Raw genomic sequence first — 25,491 nt, 5'->3', positions numbered from 1 at the left:
TCTCTAGGTGAAGCCTCCTCCATAGTGAACATGCGTAGGATCACCCATCCTACAGTACAACAAACACTGGCAGGCAAAGCCGTCCTCCCCTGTGTCTTCACCCTCCAGACCAGCTCCTCCGGCCAGCCTCCCCACCTCCTGTGGACTCGCACCAGGCTGCCAGCAGGAGGACAAGGTGCACCTCTGGAGCAGACTGTGCTCTCAGCTAAAGGTAAAACAAACACGTACTGTGACAGTGTGCAGCTGATAAAGACCGACATTACTCTGCATTACTCAGTCAGGTAACATTTGCACAAAAGCTTGGAGTGTATTCTTAAAGCTGTACTGAATATTTTTACAGTAACAACTGTGTGTATGTGGGAAAAAAGGTCTTTCACAGACAATTATCACCTGACTCTGCAGGTCTGCTCAGCTCAGAGTATTTAAAGAATGAATCTGAAGGCTTTGATAAGCAATAGTAGCTCCTGGAATTAAAATGATAAACTTTCAGCGGTTTTCCGCTGTACTCATAAACACTCAAGATCTGTCTGAGTTGAGGAGTTGTAGCAAAGTCAAGGCTAAGTGCTTGATTGAATTAATGTACTTCGGGCCTCCTAATAGTTTTAGTATCTTTTAATTCATTGTTTTTGCGTGCACCAAAAGGCAGACATCAGCTTAGCAACTTGCTGGTGAACATAGTGGAGCATTTAGCAGGTAAAGAGCCAGATATTTACCTCATGAATGAGTGAAGACCAAAACCAAGCTGGGCTAAAAGAGAGTAAATATTTGTTGGGTGACTGAAAACATAATTCAGATTAATGCTAATCTTGCTACATATCTGCTGCATGTGTAAACAGGCAACTGTTTGCAAAAAAGTTGCCATATCAACCTAAAAGGTGATCTCACATTGTTTCTGGTGTCAGAAAAATCATGAATCTGAGTGAATCTGAAAGCTTTCAAAGCAAAACAATGACAAAGATCTGACAACAGCAGCTCCTGCAATTAAAATGAGATACAGTATTCCAGTATTTTTAGAAAATGAAATTTGATAATGAAATTTCATCTCCATTTATTTATCAAGGGTCCCTTAAAGTTTGTTTTCTATCTGTAAAATCTGCAGGATGCCAGTGGACATTTGTAATGAAGAAACCTCTTTTTCTTTGCCAAAGGTGATGTAATCAAGGTGAATAAGGCTTTCAGTGGCCGCGTCATGCTGCCAGGATACACTGCCAATCCCCTGAATGCTACCATGGAGATCTCCAGTCTCCGTACCAACGACTCAGGCACTTACCACTGTCAGGTTGTCATGGGTAACGACTATGAGAGAGACACTGTGCCCCTGGTGGTCTCCGGTAAGTGCAGCAGCCACTGACGGGGGATTTCATTGTGAGAAAAGTTTAAAGTGCCACAACTCCCTGAAGGAAACATTTAAACTAAGCAGAAAAGCTGCTGAGCAGCATTAACACAAGAGACTTTAAAATTCTTCGTCGAACTTAATTGATTTTTGTGTTTTATTGCATTCAAGGGTTGTTGTGCTAATGTAAGATAGATAATAGCTGCTTTAACAGGCCAACCCCTTTTCAGCTTTTTTATTTAATTAAACATTAATAACATTGATTCACCATATCAATATTATAATGACTGACTTGATGCGGCTCACTGTTCTTAGTGTTTGTGTTGTTTTTGTTATCTAGCTTTCCACTTGAGTAATTGTGTAATTCTTTTAATTAAAGTGTCTGGGCCAAACACCAGTGCTAATTTTTCTGTTTGCTCATTTGTGAAATTTCTGCTGAAACTCACACAGTGGCAGATTTATCTGTTTGCAGCCACATTAACATGTTCATTGATTACATCCCACTGATTTACTGATTTTAAACTCTGCTGTGTTGGTGTATCTCAAATAAAAAGAACTGAAAAACTTAACCTCAACACCTGTCTCTCTGTCTGCCCGTGTAGGTGTGGTGTTTCACTACCAGGCTCCAAGTGCCCGTTACGCCCTCTCATTTACCGACGCACAGCGAGCCTGCCAGGAAAACTCTGCTCAGATTGCCACACCAGCCCAGCTGTGGGCAGCGTACTATGATGGCTTTGCCAGCTGTGCAACCGGCTGGTTGGATGATCAGACCGTCCGGTGAGAAGAAGTTCAATAACTTCCCTCTGCCTGTCACATCATTACTTTGTGGCTCAAAAATACTGAAAAGCACAATTTCCCAGGTTACTCTTTATAATTAAAGAAGACTAAAGAAACCAATAGATTTTTACATTTGTGAAGCTGAAAAAAGTAAATATGCTTATTTTCTGTCTTGCCAAGAGTTAAATGAGAGATTGAGACCACTCTCATGGCTGTACACCAAATATAAAGTTACCCACAGCAGCTGGTGTGATTAGCTTAGCTTAGCACAAAGACTGGAAATGGGGAAACTGTTAATCTGGCTCTTATGGTTTGAAACTGTGGTTTTTGTGCAGATTAAACAAACAACATATAATGGGTTAGTTTTAGTGATGCTGGTAGATGACTTTGTTGACTCTGGACACAGCTAGGTTAGCTGTGACCCCCTTTTTCTAGTCTTTATGCTAAGATAAGCTAACCAGCTACTGGCTGTAGCTTCATATATACAGTACATCTCTTGGATCATCTGCTGTTTCCACTAATATTCAGTTCTTTTGTTTTGTCACCTCATCTGCTTCCGGATCATGCTCTTATTTCTCTCCCTGTTGTTTATTTGCTGTTAATTGTATTTTAATATACTCTAATCCCTTGCCCTTTAAATGCAAAGAATTTATTCTGAGCTGACATTTAAAGTCTTAATGAAAATAAAAGTTTTGATATGTGAGCTGAAGTAATGTTCATACAGTAAAATGTCTACAAGATATTTATGCTACTTATTTCCTGTGATTAGGGAAAAGAAATGAGGTTTATTCCCATTTATGACTCCCACACTCTCCCATGGTTTTCTCCACAGTTATTCTGTCCAGCTGCCAGAGCTTGGTTGCTATGGACACAAGGAGTACTCTGCTGGAGTGAGGAATTATGGGAAGAGGGACCCGAAAGAGCTGTTTGACGTGTACTGTTTTGCAAAAGAACTGGATGGTACATGCGCACGCGCACACACACACACACACACACACACACACACACACACACACATGCATAAAACACATCAAAACCTGTCACAGCTTTTGGCTTTAAACAATGTTTGCATCATATTCGTCTGCAATATTAAAGGATACGTCTTGCAATACTCTTTTTTTCTTGCAATGAAAGTGCTGCTAGCAAGTGATGTTTGTGTAGCCAAAGCTTATTCCTCTGTGTCAGAGACCTCTGTGGTTGTCCAACATCTATAAAAAAAAACAGTGAGTCACACCTCTGTACTGAATGACATGCTCCTTCAGTAAAATAAACATGGGTGCTGTGGTTTATTTTGAGCTAGTCCCACAAACACTGTCCTGCTGTTGTAATGACTTACTATTGCAAAAAATGTGAATTAATCCACGGCTGAAAGTAGTCCCCAACAAAAAACCTCAGTATTCATTACATGCTTTTATTGGCTTTAGTGGGAATAAATGTGCTTGAAGGTGGTGTCACAGACAGGGTAACAAAAATATAAAATATCATCATACCTTATTCTTTAAGGAGCAGGACCATTATGTAATTTTATGTATGGTTTTCTTCATATGTAGTTATTTAACCCACAGGCTTCATCTGCTTCTTGACAAGCTCCTCTCTTATGTCTCCCTCCTCCAGGTGAGGTGTTTCACTCCTCAGTCCCGGGCCGGTTGTCTCTGTCTTCAGCCTCAGACCGCTGCGTGTCCCTTGGGGGGCAGCTGGCCACGGTAGGGCAGCTATATCTGGCCTGGAGAGCCGGCCTGGACAGCTGCGCTCCAGGCTGGCTGTCTGATGGCAGCGTCCGCTACCCGGTGACCTGGCCTCGCCCGGACTGTGGAGGGAGCCAACCGGGAGTCCGCACAGTCACACCCAACAGCACTGCTGACAACACTACAGTGCTGTATGATGCTTACTGCTACAGAGGTATTATAACATAGGAGGAAAACTACTGGCTCCATCTGTTGTTGTATGTAAAAAGCTATGAGAAATGCAGAGCTAACTCATTATGGATCATTTAAACAACATTACAACACAAATACAGTCAATCTGCTCTGCCACTGCAACAATCTAGTAATGATGTTTCATGTCAGTGTCATTAATTGTAGTGTGTGTAGATCAAAAATGGATGGATACAATAATTTAAGTACCGTCTCACTCACAAGAGAAGTATTGATGTTGCTGTGGAAGCTTTCAGTGCTGTTAATGTAGTAACAATGAAAATAAATATCACTGCCACTGTTGTAACTATGGCAACACTGATTTCTGATCCACATTATCTACCCCACCCTCATGTATCTGTGAAACTGCTGGATTGACAGAATCAGCGGGGGTGGGGGTGGGGGGGCAACAGGATGTTTTAAAGTTAAATATCTGGATGTTAATTTTCAAGTTTCAAGCTTTGAAACAGACTGGATAAAATCCTTCAGCGAACAGCAAATGTCTTCACCTTGTTTCCTAGGTAAAGTGAAGAATACAGGCTCCATCTCTCAGATCTACACCTCCCTGTGGAGGCCCTGGAGCTACCTCACAGGCTCAAGTGATGCTGACTCTACAGGGACAGTCAGTCCCGATCTGACTACACAGCAAACCACCACTACCACAGGTTTTACATTTGTCTACAATTAGTAGATCTGTAGCAGCACGAACCAGCTGATTAATCAAAGAATCTACCATCCAGTCAGTAAATACAGACATAGTTACAATGCACATGATTGGCTACAAGTATAATGTTCTTTGCCCCTACATCTTTGCAGAGTCCTCAAAGGGCAGTGATGTTTCTCCTTCAAACTGGACAGGACTGGTTGACCTTGAAGAGGAGGCCATGCTTCACAGCGCTGATGCTTGTGAGTCTGATTACTAATATTGACGCCTGTAAAAGAGATTGCTTGTATTGACCGAAGATACTTTGGATTATCACTGACCCATTTGTCTCCTTAGCCGCAGACCCCTGGTCCACAGAGTCCTCTGGATCCTATGTGACCCTCCAGCTGATCCCAGGACAGAGCTCCTTAGACTGGGGAGAGCCGCTGGAGCCTGGTCCAGACTCAGAGGAGTTCTTCCGACCCCCAGTCCACCCAACACCTGCTGATAAGAAGGTAAGTCTTGTTTTAAGGTTTTGTTATAAGGTTTAAAATACAGAATCAACTTTCTGTCCATCCGCTCATTATTTCAGGTGATCTCAAAGATCGTGAAGTCCATCTGGAAGCCTTGGAACTACCTGGTGGGGACTGGAGATCAGGAGGGAACCCAATCACCGAAGGGACAAACAGGGGAAGAGGAGACAGCTACAAAGAACACTAATAATGAGTCTAATCCATCCAGTACAGCATCACCAGGTGTGTGAATTATTGGTGTTTCTAATCACTGAACTAAATCAACCCCTGATGGTGCCCTGATGTGCAACTGAGTCACATGTAAAAAGAGAAGAAAAAAGAGGAATACACTTCATGCGTTTAAATTATGAGGCATCGACAGGGCTTAATGACAGTGAATGTTTATGAGTATGTATTTTGGGCATATTTCTGCCTTTAATTTTCTCAGTTGGGAAAGCCCCAGTTGGGCAACACAACAGGACGGTGCATTCATTAGAGTACAAACAAGCCCCTGAAACGTGGTTCATTAGAGAAGAACAGAGATATAAAAGGGAAGGAGCAGTGGAGCAAAGGCCTTTGGTGCCCCTGCATCCGGCGAGCAGAAATTAGCTTGGAGTCAAACTAAAGCCACGCTGACCTTCTCTGTGTAGCTCAGGCTGCCTCTCCTGTAGGGTCACTAATGAGCTGTGAGTGACACCATGTGTGACAGCAAACAAGCTCCAGCTGTAGGCAACTGCTTTTCCTGTCAATCTGAATAGTTAACAAACGGATGTTCTTTTAAAAGTTAACTTGTACATGACGTCTTTGGAAAATGTAACAAGATGAAGTAATATCAGTTTTTACTCATGCAAAATTTAAAGGAAATTTTAGATATTACAAGGATTCTTCGAGTACTGCACAGCCACTTATCTACTGTACAGACATTGCCTATATATACCTGCCTGCCCATTTACCCATAAGTACATGGAGAGGGGAGAGGAGGCACAGAAGCCCCTCTGCTTAGCATTTTGACAGTTCAACCAGCTCCTGTCTTGGCTGTCTTGGTTAAATTCCCTCTTTTAGGCACCTTTCTAATCTAAAACTGTTTTTCTGACTCTAATAGATCCTTAGTCAAATATAAACCCTCATCAGTGAGCAGTTTCGAGCACAGTTGCTATACAAATGAACCCATTAAAGCTCATTACAGAGACTGTTTTTAAGAAATGTGTTTAAATGGAGTCAAACATTTTTGTGTAATCACGATTTCTTACACAGAGTGTGCAGAGCTAGAAACAGGAGAGGCTCATTTCTGTGGCTGTGTTGTGTCTACCTGAAGGAGTGCATGAGCAGACAAATCATGTCTCTCTTTAGCTGGGTGCCCGTTATTAACACAGAGGCTCAGGCACTGTGGGTTGTAAGCATCGGGTTTTTCCTTCAAACATGAACGTAGGCAGCTAACAGAAGAAGAGTGAAATTAAACTCATCAACCTGTACCTCTTTTTCCCATTCCTCAGGGGTCTTGTGGGTTTACAGGTTTTTATGTGCTGGCTGTGGAAGAAATAGCAGGCATCTCCGTTCAGTGTTTGTTGAAACTGTGTTACAGAGTTGTTGATTCAATTCTGAGGCAATTTGTGAGACTGTGGTGTTCGTTTCATTCGGTTTGGCACGATTGTGTGTTTGTGAATCTGTATGTGTCCAGAGGGGTTTTAGACCTTCACCCATATGTTTTTTGTCTTCAGTGCTATATTTTCTTTAATCAAAAGTGGCTGGTTTAAATGTGATGACAAGTGCGTTTGGTCACAGGACAAACGAGAAGGTTGTATTCTAGTATGCTGTGTGAGGATTAAAAACAGTGTGTTTTGACATTGCTTTCAAAGGCGGACATTGGTTGACATGAGTTTTTAGAAAATTACGCTGTAATTACAACTTGGGTGTTGACATGTATGACATGTACGAGTAGAAACTGGTAATTATGTTAAGTCTGATATGACATGAACATGTTGTAATGTTAGTTTGAAAACTCACACTTACATTCAGTGTTGAATGTTAGACCTTTGAAACAAACAAACAAATGTAGCCCACCTATCTAACTGCCTTTGTAAGCTTCTCCATCTGCTATATATAGTTTTCTCTGGTTATATTTATCCCAGTGATAATAATGTTTAACATGCTGTAGAGGGAAATGTTCAGCACTCCTCCAAACTTTCTATTAAATGTTTGTCTTCACAGTGTCCACAGAGCTTTGCTCGCTAGCGTTGATAATATTGGAGTGTAGACAGTGCTGGTACAGCGATAGAAAAGAGAGCACTGACGAATAGCTCAGACAGCTTCAAAGTGTTTGTTTTGTCTCCCTTGGCAAGACGGAGAGAATCCATAAGATGATTTTCACTTTGTTCATCACTTTCGACTTTGTCTTTTGCACTTCTCTCTTTGTCTGCAATAATTGCCCCCCTGACTTCCCTTTTCTTTTTGTTTGTTTCGTGCCCTTTGCGCAGGTTTGTTTTCTTGGGGAACTTCATGGTTCAGCAGTCCCCCGAGGGAGAGCGCTACACCAGCCAGTGAAGACTCACCCACTCATCTGGCATCTTCTTCGGCCGCCTCCAGTATTCCTGTGACTACAGAGAGCACCACGAGCCGGGAGAATTCAGAGACCCACACGTCCACCGCCTCCACAGCACCTGAAATGACCTCATCCAGTGGGGATACCTGGGTCCGTGTCGAAGTGGAGACCACAACCCAGCCAGGCGACAAGAGGGAAGAGACAGTGACCTCCAGAGCGAGCGGGAGAGGAGGCAGAGGGAGGGGGAAGAAGAATAGAGGGGAGGACAGGGGCAGAGGAGAAGAGAGGGGCAGAGGAGAGGAGAAAGGGAAAGGAGAAGATGAAGGGAGTGGAGAAATCACCGGTGCAGAGGCAAAAGGGGAGATACAAGTCTCACGACGACCGGTTGGAACAAGTAAACCAAGAGAGAGGTCCAGGGAAAGATCAAGAGAGAGGGGTCACAGGAAAGGACAGTCCACTGCCTCCACCGCCACGACTACCACTGCCAGTCCTGTGGAGCCCACAGTGGTGACCACAACTGTGTCAGAAAGCGCTGACTTTTCTACGTCCAAATCCCTGTCTGCTTTACCAGCAGAAACCCCATCCCCGTCAGTTTTGGCAGACACATATCAAACACTGTCCTCATCTCCATCCACATCTCCGTCAACCTCGCCGTCCCCATCAGTCTCAGTGTTTACATCCTTTCCTCAATCATCCCCATCTCAACCCCTGTTTGAATCCCAATCTCCCTCCCCATCCCCGTCTCTTTCCTCTTCCACATCCCCCTCTCCAACCATTTCCTCGCCTTCATCGACTTCCCAGACCCCATCCCTCTCACACTCACAGTCGTCACCATCTTCCTATTCACCATCTCAAACAGTTGGATCGGGAGAACCATCGTCATCTCCTCACTCAGACAACCAGGACAGCTCCACTAACCCTCCAACGTCGTCTCGCTGGGTCCCCGTGGAGGAAGCAGGTCTGAACAGCTCTCGGGATTATCCTCCAATACTGTCATTGCACCCGGATGAGGAGGAGCCCACTTGGTCTCACGCGGTGGGCTCAGGGGCCCTGTTACCCGGCAACATGGAAGAGGAAAGCAGCAGAGGGTCTAACATCAGTACCATAACTCCGGTCCCAACAAGTAAGCACCACTTGTCTTGTTTGAGATGTTTTACACTGTCACCCCGATGGTTGGCTTTATGTTATTTGTGTGGCCATGAATCTTGATATTTATTGTCATTAAACAGTCATAGATTTTGTCATAATTCAACAAAAAGTACAAGTACAAGTTCAGTTTGGTAGGGTGTGCTCACTATCTTTAATCCACTAAATTAAGTGGTTCAGATATTCTGGCTAAACTAGTGTTGGGCAGTAACACACTACTTAGTAACACATTGCTGTAATATGGTAACCTTTTTCAGTAACTGGTAGTATAGGGATTACAGTTTTTACATAACTAATCCCAGTAATTCTCTGCTATCTTACTCTGCATTTTATGTTGGCCTCATTTTTGATGTCTGATTTTGTCTCTGGACTGGAGGTGTTGGGCGGGGGTTAGCCCAAGAGGAGAAATGCAACTGCAAAATTGTCTCTTTTTTTTTTTTTTTTTTGGCTGACTTGCTCATGTTAGCCACATTGAGAAATTAGCTGGTTTTGCTCATAGTTGGGTGTGTGAAGCTCATGGCCGCTTGCAGTAACTGGAGCTAGTTAGTTAGCGTTAGCTGTTGTTGGTCAGTAAACACCTCAAAACCACAGCATTAGCCTGGCTGCTTATCACGTAATAATATCTGGATTTCTGTTTTTACACATACTAAACACAGATTATGTGATGCGTGGGTGTGGAGGCTTTGGGGTAATTTAAAGGCATATTTGACAGAGCTGAGCTGAACAACTAAATGTAACAACCACTATAACTAGTTGCTGTAGCGTAGTTAGCAAAGAAATACTACTAATTGATTACATCTTCCAAGTAACTTGCCCAGCATTGTTTAAGGTTATCTGTCTGACTGCTTGTGTTTCTTGCCCTGCCACTTTTTGTTTTAGAAAAGTCATTGATTCCTTAATCTCAGGAATTACTTTGGTAACACTCTTATTATAACAGAAATGTTAGCTAAACAATGAAAATAACATCCTGTTTGTAAAAGAACAGACTTATCCTTTAAGACTGCATTTTCATTTGTCTTCTCCTGACCTCTCCACTGGCATATTTATTCAAAAGATTCAGTCTGTGTTCCCTGGCTACATATCTCTTATTCCCACCAGAAGCAGAGATCACATACCCGCCACCGTACACAATCTGTTGATTAAGTCTGCAGCGCTGTATATCTCAGTGAAGCTCCTGGCTGGCCACCTGGTTTGCTACTTATTTTTCGCTTGATAATGAGAGCGCATGCAGGAAACGTCCTATCACCGGGTGTTTGAATGCCCCATGGACATCATGCTATCACACATTTCTATGGTGATTTATTTTGCTCTCTTTGAAAGCGACTCATGTCTGCAGCAGGCACGGCCGAGCCGCCTTGCTCAGGGTTTGAGGAGTCTGCGGATTGAAAACAGCTGTAAACTGTATCGACAAGAAGCCGAGGGCAACCGTCTGTGCTGCTGGTGTACAGTATGAGGGTTGATTGATTGACTCAGAGACCCTGGAGTCATGCAGGCAGAAGGCCATAAACACACAAACACACTGATATCTTTGCTGCGCAAACAGAAGAGGTGGATGGCTGCGCTTGCAGGAGATTAAACCAGAGTAATGGCTTTCAGCTTACATCTCTCTCACTCTCATGTACAGACACAGTCTCAGCTCCTGTTGAGTCCCTTGTGGTTGGGTTTCATGGCGATGGTCAGTATTTGTTCTTCTGACTGGATCACAGAGCACTTCATCAGTCAGTTCAATCAATGAGAGAGAAGAGAGAAGAGGGGCCTCAGGTTGGATTCAAGGACCTTCAGCAACAAAGCACATTGTTCTCAAACATGAATACACACATTCATACAGACACAGTGCCATCAAGTTTCTTTCCACTGTTCGATCTTTTTAAACTGATTTTTTTAAAATCTAAGTATGGAACATTTAAATTGCGGTCAGTTTCTTTGTTTCCACCTTCCTCTTTGTGCTCTCCTACTTTCACAGAAATGCCAACAATGACTTGTGAGATTTAAACTGTCTATCTGTCTATCCAAAAATCATATTCCCAAAGTAAACCATATTTCCGCTGCATCTATAGCTGTGATTACTCTTAGCGAAGGCTACTTCTGATGTGTAGATTAATACTTTAATGTATCTCAGCATCGCTGCTGGAAAGTATTATCGCCTAACTGTCCTATCTCTGTAAACTTAATAGTTGGATTTTGCTGTTGCCAGCTTATTGTTGTTTGTTGTTTGTTCCAGTGGTGTCAGCCACTGTGCAGAGCGACGGACAGTCCACTCTGTCTGCTCCTTCTACCGACTATTGATTTTTCTGCACCACTCGCTTTAATGAACGGCCAGTCGCACAAGGTTTATCTTTCACACATACAGGCACGCACACACACACACACACACACACCATATACTGTAGTAAATCTGCTTGTCATAACAGTTGATATTTGCCAAGGCGTGCCATGACCTTGACTGATGCAGAGGATGCACAAGTGCACTTCAGGCCAGACTGCTGTACATTAAATGAAATGCATGGCTGGTTTTAGCACCTGACTTCAGCAGAATTCAAACCATGGGCAGGGAGGATTGGCTCGCAAAATTTATCATAAATCTATAGAGCTGAAGCTATTGAGAAATATTGGAGTCCTTGTGATTGAAAACTGTCTTTTTTTTTCCCTTCAACATTTGTTTTGGCCAATACATCAGCCGGCATGATGATAATTCAGAGGTTGTGAGCTTGAGATGTCTGCTTCTGGTTGGTTATTGGACAAGATCAGCCTCAGGGCTAATCATAGCCATGGTATTGATTTTCGCTCATCGTGCCGTGTAAACACAAACCTGCACATACACACACACACACACACCCTGTCAACCTCACACACCACCTCCTCCTAAGCAGTCCTCAGTGTCAGAGAGAGAGAGAGAGAGAGAGAGAGAGAGAGATCTGGCAGGAACAAAGACTCCCACAGCCGAGCTTTTGCAGCCAGGATGAACGAGTGGTGGTTTTCAAAGACCTTAAGTTGCTATAATGAGCGGCTCAGGGGAGAAACACGTGGTGGTGTGTCAATTGATATGGAAATTTGTAATTGTGGAAGGAGACCACACACACGCACACATTTAGGGGGTGAATAGCGGGGCCAGGGTTGCTCGGCGGGAGGTCTGCTCGTTTCTGTTGAGGATGGCTAATGTCTGAAGTTCTCACGCTGCCCACTACGCTTGGCGGAGTGAGCCAAGGCTCGCTTTCCATATGGTAACCATGACAACTGTGGCTGTGAGTGGATGGCGAGGTTGAGGCTCTCTGGCTTCTGATCCCTTTGAAAAGAGACAGAGTGTGAAATGGATATGCGTGTGTTGCAACCGCTGGTTTTAGCTGAGCTGCAATGATGGAAAATTAGGGTGGCGTGTTTTTTTTCCTTTTCTCTGAGTCATACATTGATTTTTATTTTTATCTAGAATCCAAGCAGTGGTAGAGGGAAATTGTGTTTAAGCCATCCAACTTTAGAGGATCACCATGGAAAGAAATATTTTAAGCTTTGTTCAGCCCCTAAGCTTAGATATACATGTTATCTGTGCCAAAATAAATCACATTTACACACAGGAAAAAAACGTTCTCGTTTACAGTATCATTAATTAACCCCCATATTTTGAATCCCTAAATTCCTCCTCCACCCCCCCATCCGTCTGTCTCTTTTAGTCGAGGTGGAGCCCTGCGTGACAAACCCATGTCTGCACGGAGGAAAGTGCCTTCCTCAGGGAACGGGCTACAGCTGCTACTGCCCACAAGGATACACTGGGGAGAACTGTGAGATTGGTGAGTGATGCTCAAACACACACACACACACACACACACACACACAAACACACAGTGGCATAATGCTGCCATCTCTGCGTCAGTCTGTACATATTGACTGATAAGGCTCTTCAACGGCCTATTGGTGGGTCAAAGGTCGAGGCATCCGTCACAGTGAGAGGGAGGGGGTTGAATAAAGCCTAGGGTCAAAGGTTAAGCTCAGATTGTCAGAGAGGGGTGATGTCAGTGTTCCCTCAAGGTCAAAATATGGTGGCTCTCACTACCAAAGTTTTCTTTTCACAAACAAAATTCCTGGCTTCAGTGGCGTCACATAGAAAAGATGCTGATTTCATGTACAAATGGATCTACTTCTGTGACACTCTGCCAGCGCTCAGCAACACCCTGAGACATCATTACAATATAAGCTGATTTGATTCATTTTCCCCTGCAAAAATGCCTGAAGGTTTTGGAATCAAGTCAAGGTCTCGCTTAGTTTCATGGCCTAAAAAAACAGAAGAAGAGGAAGAAATCGTTTAATGGCGGAAATCCCAGTTTCAAATCAGCACCAAAAACTAATCAATTGTTCCTCACCCGAAGGACTTTCTGTACCCTGAACTTCATGGAAATCCATTTGCAGGATTTTATGAAACCAAGAAACAAAGAGCGTAGAAAACACAACCTTCTTGGTGGAGGTATAAAGATGTCTGAGAGGCAGGGATTACTGTTATTCATAATTATACCCTCAGAGACTGACAGACTATAAAGACTAGACAAACTTTATCACAGGAAGGACAAGGGTCAGGACAACACAGCAACAACTGATGTTGACCTTTATGAACTGTATGACCAAAAGAACTGAGACCATCTAGATTCAAAATCTATGAAACTCACAAAGCTCATGGCCGGACCCCTTTTACTGGGGCATGTGTCCCAGTATAAAGAATAGATGTATTTCTACTCAGGCATGTAGCAAGAGTGTTAACTCCAAATAGTAGCTTACGCACACATTCTGTACACCAGTGCATGTCACTGTGCTTAAGCAGCAGGAGAACTACAACACACACGCAGCTTCCCCATGTGTCGTTGCGTGACACTGAGTGCAGTCTGAGGTCTGGTAACACAACACAAAAACAGTCAAGTTTTTTTTTTTTTTTTTTTTAAAGAAACCAAATGACCTTATAGTTATTGAATCATTATTGCACAACTTCTGTAGATGCACCTTTGTTATTATTTGGATGTAATAGTATGCTTTTTCTGCTGTGGAACTACATCTATACATTTTTAGCAGTAGTAGTTTTAGTTGCAGTGTGGCAGCGTTTCAATCTCATGGTTTCTGTTTTCAGCCATATTACAGTATGTGATCATGCAAAACAGTATCTGCATGCACTGACCACAGGATCATTACACTTACACAAGGTATTAAGGAAACAGGTAGAACTCAAAAGCACGACTCAACAAAAACACAAAAATGTTGATAGGGAGCATATGTGAATCCATGGTTTTTAGTGTGTCCCAAATCCGTGCTAAATACTTATTGTGAGCAGGTTTCGATCATGTGAAATTCTGACAGAATAAAGTTTAAAGCAAACAGTGTGCGTGCTAAACACTGTTAATTTTGAGTGTGCTGTTGATGGACACTATTCTCCCACTATGCAATACACATAGGAAATGGCAGGGCTGCTCACAGATGATAGCGATAGATAGATAGATGAAGTGTAGATGGTGGATACCTTATAATCTGTACTGTTTTTTATTGATATCTCTCATACTTTGCTGTGAAACACAATGAATTTCATTCTGTATGGTATTAAAATGTCTTAAATGTAACTTGGTGAAGCTGCAGAAACCTCAGATTTTTTAATACTGTATACAGACATAGCTTTCTCTGGATGTATGAGACCATTGCTGGCAATGTTGGAAGTCAGTGGTATTATATTGGATTTACAGGAGTGGCCAAAAATAATCTTTAAAGGTTCCTCAATCAACTTTTTGAGAATTGTACTATATCTCTATACAGTATATTGTGTATTTTGACATTGTGATAGAAGAGTCTGTACATTCACCCCTATGTCCCACTTCTTAAAGTAAACTGTTAAATATAAACTGCCTAAATATAGTTGGAGTTTTGCTGTTATTCCCCTATGTCCCAAAGCAGACACTAGAACTACCTTTGACTGTGACACTTTGACACAGAGGTATAAATTTTCCTTAAGGGTCCTAATTTGTTCCTTAACACATGCTCAGCTCATTAGGCAGCCATTCCTCAAGGAAGCAATCACTTTATGAAAAAGTGGTCCACATACAGTAACACACTTATCTGTATTCGCAGTCCCATTCAGGCTCTGAGCACCTTAATATTTTCAGAGTTTTGTCTGTTGTTCAGTGTCAGGGAAAGATGGACGGACGGACCGTCAGACAATCAAACTGACAGCCAGCAGCTGATGCGTGGGTATGCTGGAAGGCTTTGTTATGGATTTGCAGAATATGCAGTATTATCTCTCTGAGGAGCAGCTTCCCCTCTGCATAATGGATGAGAGGGACGGGGGGGTCAGACTTTTTTATGCTGAACAACAAAGAGCTGGACTGATTTTAATGGGGAGAGAGAGAGTGGTGTGTGTTAAACTGTGGATTAGTGCACCTCAGGGTCATTCAAGGTCATTAATTAGTGGAGGGGACTCTTCATATTTATAGATTTTTTTTAAACGTTACATGTTAAGTTTTGTATTTTTTTAAAAACATTCAATATTTATTTTCTGTAAAGAATCTGAGGTCATGACATGTTACTGGGGCTCTAATGTCTCCAGTGCTGGTAAAAAAAAAATAATAAAAAAAATTATCCTAATGTGTGATTTTCAGATGAATTTTCTCTTGCCTAAACTATTTGGAGATTATCTGGCTTAGTTGGATCCACAATGTTTAATTTAAATCTGTCCTACACACCATGGTTTTAAATGATGTAAACTAATGAACCAAGCTGTCAAAGAAGGTTATTTTCAATATGAAAAATGAAATTTGAAAACTTTCAGGCTACTGATGCTCTTAAACTGATATTTGATCTTACAGGCAAACAACATTGTTTGATTGGTCAGAGCTTTGAGCTTGCTCGAAGAGTAATAAATGTTACAAGAAAACACATTAACACAAATCTCTGGTTTCAATGTTTATTTCTTTCTTCAAAAAACAGCCTCATTTTTCTTCATCCGCTTTAAAAGAGCTGCCATCTTTATAAACAGATAAACAACCTCTGTTGTCAGATTAAAGTTAGATCAAACCTCAAACTATTTGATGCCACAGGCAAAAAACTGTATTTTAAAAAAGATTCAAAAACAATCTCTCTTAGTGTCACACCAGAACCCTGCAATATCCAATATATCTTATCGACAAATCACAATTTAATTTAGACTGAAAAATGTATCTACCTGTTTTGCAGCCAACCCTCAGTGTGTCCAGTGAGGACAGTCTGAAATATAAGTCTTGAGGGAGGCTAAAGTTGATTTCAGTTTGATCTGTCTGACACATATACAGTAGCTGCTCACAGCCACTGACCCTTTTCACTGTTCAGCTTTTTGCTTGAAACTAAGTAACCGTTAAGATCTGAGGAAATACTCTGAAGCAAGTTTAAACTTGTGAGTTGCTTTCTCTTTCTGCACTCTCGCTGTGAGTTTTAATAGATTTCTGCAGTCCTGGGGTACATCTGTTATTCTGGGTCCCAAAAAAACCCCACAGTGGTGAAAGAAGATTACATGCCCTCCATTTACAATGATAAAGCGATGCTTTATTGATCCCCGTAGAGAAATGTTCCTTTTAGCCTGCCACAGAGAGGTTAGAGAGCGCAGTTAGCTGCAGAGCAGCAGCCCTGGAGCTGGTTGTGTATCTGTTGTTGCTTAAGGACTCTTCAGCAGGGTGGAAGTCTGCTGAAATAGGAGCCCGAACCTGGATCCTCTGGTCAGGTTCACTCTGTCTGCTAACTTGTCCCCCAAATTTATATCTGCACTGTAACAGCTTTAGAAGAGAAGCAATGCAATGTGCAGGCTGCTGTTTCTCCCTCATGCAGCCTTTTGTTAATGGAAACAATGAACAAGAGACAAAAGAAGAGATTAGACATACATCAAGTCAACCTTAAGCCCTGTAAACGCATAAAGATGAATGTAGTAACACTTGAAAGGCTTCAGAGTGTCTTTCTCTGTGAGAGAATGAGGACAAATAAGGTTATGTAAAGGGGATTAGACTGTTTGTATTCTCCTCACACTCTTATGATACTGTATGCACCAGCATGGACACATTTCGCTGTTTAAACCAGGACTAATGACCAGCTCTTCTTGTGTCAGTACTTGAACGCCCACACTGTTTTTTTCTTCTTCTCCTCCTTTACAAACAACATCCCTTCAGCAGAAAACATCCTTTCAGTTCAAACCGTAATGAGATTTGCAACACGTCTGTTCTCACTGCTTCTCTCCTCCCCACAGATGTTGATGACTGCCAGTCCGAGCCCTGTGAAAATGGAGGCACTTGCGTCGACAAGATTGATTCATTCCTCTGCCTTTGCCTGCCCAGCTATGGAGGAGACACGTGTGAGAAAGGTGAGAAGGAGAGAACGCTACACACACACATGGATGAAGAACAGATGGCTCCAAGCTATGTGAGGGAGATTATTATGCGTAATGTTATTGGACTTTGTAGCACCAACAAATTCAGTACATTGTTGTGTGCGTGCAGCCACAGCGGTGAACTTATTAAGATTCCCAGGCGTCTGATACCAGCAGTAAAAGGTGCCGGTGGAAATAATCCTGATCAGTGTGCAGCGTCTGTTATGGCTATATGTCATAATAAAATATCACAAGGCTGCATCTCTTTGCAGCTATCAGACAGTATATCTGTGTGTCACAGGGCTTCAGGGTGATGGATACTGACTGAATCCCCTGCGTGCACCAAAATATACACACTGTTTTCCAGGCATTCAGTTACTATTTGCACATTTTTCCTCAGCATCTCCATATATATGCCTGCAGGATAATGTGGTCGGTAGTACCCATCAAAAACACAGTTTTCTTGTGTTTGCTCTGATAGTAATACCATTTTTATGGTTGAGGATCATTGCTGATTAAAGGTGCCCTGTGGAGTTTTCTTGTAAACAAACAAAACTTATGTTTACATTCAGTGTTTTTTCCCAAAACACAGTGTGTATCCTTGAGGTCAAACAAATTTGTCTCATCAAACATAGCGAGCAACACTGCTCTTTTAAATATTTTGAATAATGCATTGTTCACAGATATGTTTGCCGGCTGGCTTCCTCCATGTTTTTTGTTGCCATGTTTCTTTGCAGAAACATGTTACTGTCACCACTTGTCGATCAGCAAGAGATTGTGAAACTGGCAGCAGGACACATACACTTATGTCAAGAAAAACAGGGTCCCACTGATTAAACAATGCCTCATAGTGCTAGTAATGGACAAAGACAGAGAGAGAGTAGCTGTTATCAACGTGTAAACTGATGTAGATCTTAAATGAAGCAGGCAAGCAAATATTATTTATGTAGGGCTTTCAAACAGAGGTTAGAAAGAGTGTGATATAAGAGAGAGAAGGAAATATATGAAAACAAACAGAATGAAATTGACAGCTCACAAAATAAAATGTAGAAATTTAAGATAAAGCCAAAGAAAACAAATAAGTTTTAAGAGTAGTTTGACATTTGGGAAATATGCTTATTTGTTTTCTTACCGACACATTGTGTTAATAAATGAGCTTTAGACGTGCTGGTTAGCAGATTTTGATATCACCTGGACAAAGTCAGGCTAGCTGTTTCCTCCTGTTTCCAGTCTTTATGCTAAGTTATGTAAAGCAAATAAGTAAGTGAACAACAGTCAGAAGAAAGTCAGAGAACCAAGCCACAGAAAAAAAAGCAGCTGAATGTGAAGCTGTATTGCTTAATATAAACCGAGCTAAGCTAGCATTGAACTAGTGCTCATATATTGAAATATCAAAGATCAGTGAAGTACATCAACGGAGCGTACGGCAGCAAGCAGCCCACAACTACTAGGTTGGCTGTAAATGATACAACAAAAAGGAGGCAGTTTAGTCCCATGTGCATGTTTAGTGTGAACAATAAACACAGAGGCAAGACTCGTATGTATGTCTGTGTGGTTTGTGGCACTAATCACCCCCCATACCACATACTCAAACCCACATACATACACACACACACAAGCGCTGATTCATCATCTCGCTGGTTTTAGCCACCTCCAGCTCCAGATCTGTCCACCTCGCGCGTGTGTGTGTGTGTATATGTGTGTGTGTGTATATGTGTGTGTGTATTGTGTAGTAATGAGGATTAATGAATATCTAACCTTTGCAGTTATAGATGAATCCACAGGCTTTGGTGTTATTAATGAATACTAATAGTGCAGAGAGAGGGCCACATGTGCAGTGAATTGAAACCGAGCCTGTATAATTACAGTTCATGTATTTAGCCTCTCAGGATGCCAAAGTCATGTATTTTAGTGTTTATTTGCCAAATGAGATAGAACCCTCAGTAAAAGAGGCAAACGGTTGTTCTGCTTCCTCTCTCCTCCCATCTGAGACAGGCTATTTTATCTTTCTCCATGTTCCTGCTCTTAACAGCGCTTCTACGTGCCCTTGAAGGAATAATTTTAGCCTCTCTCATTTCCCCTCCTCCTTTCTCTTCATCTTTACAGATGTAGAAGGTTGCGAGCATGGTTGGAGGAAGTTCCACGGCCACTGCTACAGGTAGGAATGATGAAAAACTGGCTGTACACTGGAAATAAATGGAGTCACAATGTGTTTACCTGCAACCACAGGTGCCTCATCTATCTGCATTACTTCTTTATACCCTTGAGTTATCCATGACATACTTACCGCAGCACTCTGTACCATTTAAACCTGTCTTCCTGCATAATGTATGAAATATGTATTTTCATATTCACTCTCACCTCGTTGTTCCACAGGTACTTCACCCACAGACACACCTGGGAGGACGCAGAGAAGGACTGCAGGGAACACAGTGCTCACCTCAGTAGTGTCATCTCCGCTGCGGAGCAGGAGTTTATCAACGGTATGTGTGTATTTCTGTTGGTGTGGTTCGGTCTTATATGTAACATGTAATTCACAGAACAAAAAATGGAAACATAGACATCGATTTGAACATGACACCTGTACATCCAGAAACAAGAAATATAAAATGAAATAAAACAGATTATAAATGCCAAAGACATAATGTTATGCATAAAACTGAAGCAGGGAGCAGGATAAAAACATTCAAGGTTAATATAGCTTATCATAATCATCCTGATTAATTAATTTACAGTGCGATGCAGGGAGAGTGCAGAAGACAAAGAAGAGAGAGAAAGTCACAAATAAAATGAAATGGTCGAGAAAAAGGTGATGGAACAGACAAGACAGAAAAGGACGGATACACCGAGACACAGACACAGAGATATACTGCATCAGTGTATGTGTAAGTGTGTGTGGATGTCAGTGTAATTAGGTCAAAGAATAATGTTGTACTGGTGTTTTTTTTTTTTTTTTCCAGGTCTGGGTCATGATAATGCCTGGATAGGACTAAATGACCGCACAGTGGAGGAGGACTTTCAGTGGACTGATGGAAACGATCTGGTTAGTGTTCAGTGTTCGGTCGTGCTGCCATGTTAGAATCACCAACTCCAGTTTTAAATCCTCTCGAAACCTTTAGCACAAAACCCCCCAGTTCTTGTTGATAACATGATGAAATAAGCAGCAATCAAAGCTAAAATTCTGAAGAAAATACCCTCCGTTATTATTGATTAAGAGTTCAGCATCAGGACTGTGTGGGTGTGGTTTGATTGGTTAGAAGAGCTCAGATAAAAACTAAAAAAACACTGTTCTACTTTTGTATTCAGAAAAGACCCTATCACGCGAAATGAGAAACTGATTGAGAGAATTATTTTTAAGGACCTTTAAAGCTTCATTTGAAATTAAAACTCTGTCCCCATTTATATGCAAAATCTCATTTGTAATCTTACAAATGGCATTCATTTGAAAATACCTGCGTACACCTTTGCTTTTAACAATAAAGCAAAGAAAAATATTGGAGCTTTCCAGAGTAACAGACCTGATGAATGAAAGGAAATGCAGCTGAATTGTGCTGTTTGCTGTTGTGCAGGTATATGAGAACTGGAGGGAGAGCCAGCCAGACAACTTCTTCGCAGGTGGCGAGGACTGCGTTGTGACCATTGCCCATGAGGATGGCAAGTGGAACGATGTGCCCTGCAACTACAACCTGCCCTACATCTGCAAGAAAGGCACAGGTACTGTAACACTGCCGGACAGGATGGAACCAAGCGGGCGACAGTACACTCACAAACAAGCTAATAGCTCCTTTAGCATGATTAAAAATGTGCAAATAAACAATAACTTTCTGTTCTTTGTTTGACAAGTTTAGCTCCAATATGACTCAAAGCTTAACAATCATTTTTACTGCCTTTGTACAGTTTGGTTGCTTATGTGTTATCGTTGACCAGCTGGCCACCTGTTAGTCATCACCAACTCTCGTGCTCTTCACGTAGAAATTTTTTTTTTTTTTCCTCACACAGCATCAGGAGTTGCTTAGACTTCAGTGGTTGTTTTACAGTACTCACACCATTTCTCCATTAAAGGTCACACCAGCAGATGCTCCAAGAGTTAACAACAAACTTAAGTGAAGAATGTGATTCAGTCTCAAACCTGTATTGATTTTTGTCGAGGCCTTTGTCCAGGCAGCAGAACTGTAGTTGCAGTTATTGCCAATTACCGCCTTGTTTGCAAATATGATCTGATATTCCTCTGAGCCACTTTGCCAGGTTGTCCTAGTCTAGTACTCATCCACGCCTTCCCCTCTGTGACCCCCTCCTCCTCAACCCAGCCAGGCTGAGAGCAGTGAGGATGTTGTAGGATCCAAAGAGAGCATAAGACAAGGACCCGTTGAAGACAGAGAGGATGGTCGGGAGGAGGTAGAAAAGGGAGGAGAGAGATGGAGGAGGACAGGGTGAAATAGATTAAGTAGTTTGAGAGTGTTTGTTTGTCTGGCTGTGGTCTCATGGCTCTGTGGTTTGGCTCTAGTCCCTGTCTACTGCAGAGACCCATTACCCTCATCTGGCCTCAACACAGCTTAGCTCAACACTTAGATACAGCAACAATGCTGCCATCTACAGGCAAAACACACCTGTAATATTTTTCATATCAACAAATATGGACTGTGCCCTGATGTTTGTATATTGATATTTGTACCTAACAGATGCAGCAAGTCGTAGATAGTAGATACTATTATCATACATGGACTGATGAGAAACAGCTACTGGAGATATGGCTACTTTTATCTGGTTTAATTGAATAATTTTTCCGCAGTGTTGTGTGGGACCCCGCCCACGGTGGAGAACGCCCATTTGATAGGTCGCCGGCGGTCACACTATGACATCCATTCAGTGGTGCGCTACCAGTGCTCTGAGGGCTTCTACCAGCGTCACATCCCCACTGCTCGCTGCCGGGCCGACGGGAGCTGGGAGAGACCCAGGATCATCTGCACAAAGTGTGAGTGTTGAGTGTCTGTTTTAAACTTGTGTTGTGTATTGAAGCTTTTTTTTAATCAAATCTTAACTTTTTACTTCAGCTTCAGCTTTGCGGCCCTATAATCACATGAATTACATGGTAATCTTTTTGTTTTATTCTTTTTTCCTGTCCTGCCTCCAGTTCTAAACCTTTTGTCAGGCTGTCATTGTAAAAAATCTTTATTTTTAATTGGCTTTCCTTGTCAAATATAGCCTAGGGATTAGGGCATCAGCTGAACTGCAGGTAGAAGTCAGGAGCTTCAGTTAATCTTCACATCAAATATTAGAAAAATGTGATCTTACTGACTTTGACTGACTGCGGCATGATTGTTGATGCCACACAGATAGGTTTATCTGAAAATGCTGATCCCCCTGGGATTTTCATACACAACAGTCTCTAGAGTTTAACCAGAATGTGTAGTGTAAAAAACAAAAAAACATCCAGAGAGCGGCAGGTCTGTGGACAGAGACACCTTGGTGATGACAGAGGTCAGAGGAGAATGACCAGTCTGGTAGGAGCTGACACAAAACAACCGTGTTGAGCAGGCAAGCATCAACATGTTAAACCTTGAGGTGGATGGGCTACAACAGCAGAAGACCACGTGTTTCACTCTCGTCAGCCAAGAACATAAATCCAAGGCTGCAATGGGCACAAGCTCACCAAAACTGGACAGATGAAGACTGGAACAATGTAGCCTGGTCTGATGAATCTGGATTTCTGCTGAGGCACACAGATGGTAGGGTCAGGACTTGGCATCGACAGCATGAATCCATGGATTCCCAATCTGCCTCGTGTCAACAGTCCAGGCTGCTGCCGGTGGTGTAATGGACTGGGGAATGTTTTCTTGGCACACTTAGGGCCCCCTCATTACTTATCATGGTCATCATGGTTTGAATGCCACAGCCAATCTGAGTATTGTTGTTGATCACGTGTATCCCTTTATGTCAGCAATTTACCATCTAATCTAATGGCTACTTCCAGTCTGATAATGCACCATGTCACGTTGTCAATTCATCTCAAACTGGTTTCTTGAACATGACAGTGAGTTCGGTGTATTTCAGTGGCCTCCCCACTCACCACAACAGGATCCAATAGAGCAGTGGTGAGATGTGGTAGAACAGGAGGTTGGCAGAATGAATGTGCAGCTGACAAATCTGCAGAAATAATGTGATAAATCACATCAACATGGATTCCAAAGGAAAGTTTCCAGCATCTTGTGGAATCAGTACCACGGAAAATTGAGCCTGTAATGAAAGCAAAGGAAGGCCCTACCCAGTATTAGTATGATGTTCCTAATAAAGTGCTCAGTGAGTGAATGGCACCTGATTAGCAACAAGTAATTGCAGTACAGAAATAACAAGATATGTTTGAGGTAATTTAGAAAACATTGTCACTGTCACATAGTTTTTCACTAAATACACTGGTCATAAATCTTTAAAAAAACAAACTTAGAAAACATTTTTTGTTATTTCATTGATGTCAGCGTCAGCCTACAGTGCAAACACAAGGTTCTCTAAAATATCAAAAATATATAATGTAGAAATATACAAAATAAAGGTACAGTACTACAGCACATGTATAATGCAACATATTTGTTTCCCTCTCCTTTTAGCCCGGAGATCCCACCGGTACAGACGCCACCACCACAATCAGCACCATGAACGCCACGGCCACAGGAGACATGGAGGGGAGGGACACAAGGCCAGAGAGGACGCACACAGCTACTACTGAACCAAATAATACAACAACGTCTGCAATGCCTAGGTGCTAACCATGGCCCATCAAGAAAGACAGTAGTTCACATCACTCCCATTTCCTTTCCTGCTTCTGACCATGCTTTCTGTTTAGCTGACAAATAAGGTTTTCTTACTCTAACATAAAGTTTATCTCCATAATCCCGTCATTGAGTTTGTGTGTTTTGATGCCTCTTTTTGTCCCCCCCATTCTCCCCCACTCTTCCTTTAACCGAGGTCCATGTGAACACTAACTCTAACACTAACTCTTATTAACACCTTCCCTCCCTAACCCCTCAGTACAGTAAATCCTTCACCCGTCTAAGAACTAAAACGCTCTCTTGGTCTGTCAGACTGACAGCAGTGTGTGAGCATGTGTGAGCGTATGCATGTAAGAGAGAGAGACTAAGAGAAGTGCTGAGTCACTTTTTTCTTTCAAGTTTGCTTGTTCTACATGAAAAATGACTCTCATCCTAGTATTCTGTTTACAAAGCACAGATGTATTTGATGCAAGACAGCATTCAGTCCCTGGTTACCCTGAGCTTTTTGTATGTGTACTGTAGCTTGTCACTTTTTTCCATAGAGTACCTGAGTAGCTGGTCTGTCTTAATCTACTGACATGCTTTTTTCTAATATTTGCTATGTTTTGTGTAATGTTCCTATTTATTATGAATCATTTGCTAGTGAATATGCTTTCTTTTTTTACTTATACTTCAGAGATCCGATGTAACATCATTTTTCTATACCAGTATATAAGTCCAACAATCAATCAGTAACAAAATTAATCATTTGATTGCCTCTAATCTCTGTATTGTAAATATTGTGGTGTTTGTTATTGGCTGATCCTTGATGAATAGTTGGACCTTGTCCAATCAAATAGACTCCCCTCACCCCACAAGCACTCTCAACTAATGAATATGTCCCGTTGACATAGTTAGTTTGGAAGGGATTATACAATACTTTCTTGAGATAACCACTTGATTGTATCTGAATTGCTAAATCCTTTCAATCTTTGCACGGCTATATTTACATGATGGGTAGAATGTCACAATTTTTTGTCTTTGGTCCCTTTGATATTTGATCGGTTATCCACTTTTTTGGTGTTCTTATGACTTTTTGTCCTGCTGTTGTATTTCATTCTTAATAAAGTGGGGAAAAATGAACAAGAACATTTCTGATTATTCTTCACTCAAGCCAACAAATCTAACTCATTCATCTGCCTCTACTGTGTAAATGTCTTGACAGCTTTTAGATGGATTTGTACAGACACTCATGGTTCCCAGACTTTTTCTCTATTGCCACCACAAGGTTGACTTTTTTGGTTTTGACTGAAAACCATGAATTACCATGAAATTTGCCACCGTCAGGTCAAACTTTTATCCTACACTTTGTTTTGTGTCAAAATACTCATAAGACTAATGACATTCCCATCAGCCACAGCTAGCTGAATATCTTACATTTAGTTATTTAGTTAATCAGGCATGTAGCAGGATTACACACTAAACTAATATGATGAACATGATAAACATCATGTTGGCAATGTCTTTAAGAGCATTGT

General features: G+C 41.9%; 1 protein-coding gene across 1 annotated transcript in view; it reads left to right on the top strand.

Annotated features, from left to right (window-relative positions):
* LOC108883571 (neurocan core protein) overlaps positions 1-25,102 on the top strand; it is a 40,502-nt gene extending 15,400 nt beyond the window's left edge. Inside the window, exons 3-20 of the mRNA XM_018676882.2 lie at positions 8-211; positions 1,149-1,331; positions 1,936-2,110; positions 2,943-3,070; positions 3,725-4,009; positions 4,545-4,688; positions 4,840-4,929; positions 5,024-5,181; positions 5,259-5,421; positions 7,653-8,840; positions 12,529-12,645; positions 17,091-17,204; positions 19,317-19,368; positions 19,587-19,693; positions 20,171-20,253; positions 20,780-20,924; positions 22,000-22,182; positions 23,813-25,102. Coding sequence (XP_018532398.1) covers positions 8-211; positions 1,149-1,331; positions 1,936-2,110; positions 2,943-3,070; positions 3,725-4,009; positions 4,545-4,688; positions 4,840-4,929; positions 5,024-5,181; positions 5,259-5,421; positions 7,653-8,840; positions 12,529-12,645; positions 17,091-17,204; positions 19,317-19,368; positions 19,587-19,693; positions 20,171-20,253; positions 20,780-20,924; positions 22,000-22,182; positions 23,813-23,931 — 3,638 coding nt within the window. The 3' untranslated portion in view covers positions 23,932-25,102. The remainder of the gene's footprint in view (positions 1-7; positions 212-1,148; positions 1,332-1,935; positions 2,111-2,942; positions 3,071-3,724; positions 4,010-4,544; positions 4,689-4,839; positions 4,930-5,023; positions 5,182-5,258; positions 5,422-7,652; positions 8,841-12,528; positions 12,646-17,090; positions 17,205-19,316; positions 19,369-19,586; positions 19,694-20,170; positions 20,254-20,779; positions 20,925-21,999; positions 22,183-23,812) is intronic.
* Positions 25,103-25,491: the final 389 nt, after the last annotated feature.

This window comes from Lates calcarifer, linkage group LG4, assembly GCF_001640805.2.
Source record: "Lates calcarifer isolate ASB-BC8 linkage group LG4, TLL_Latcal_v3, whole genome shotgun sequence".
NCBI lineage: Eukaryota > Metazoa > Chordata > Actinopteri > Centropomidae > Lates > Lates calcarifer.
Note: the sequence above shows the minus strand (reverse complement) of the source record. Positions and strands in the feature narration are given on the sequence as shown.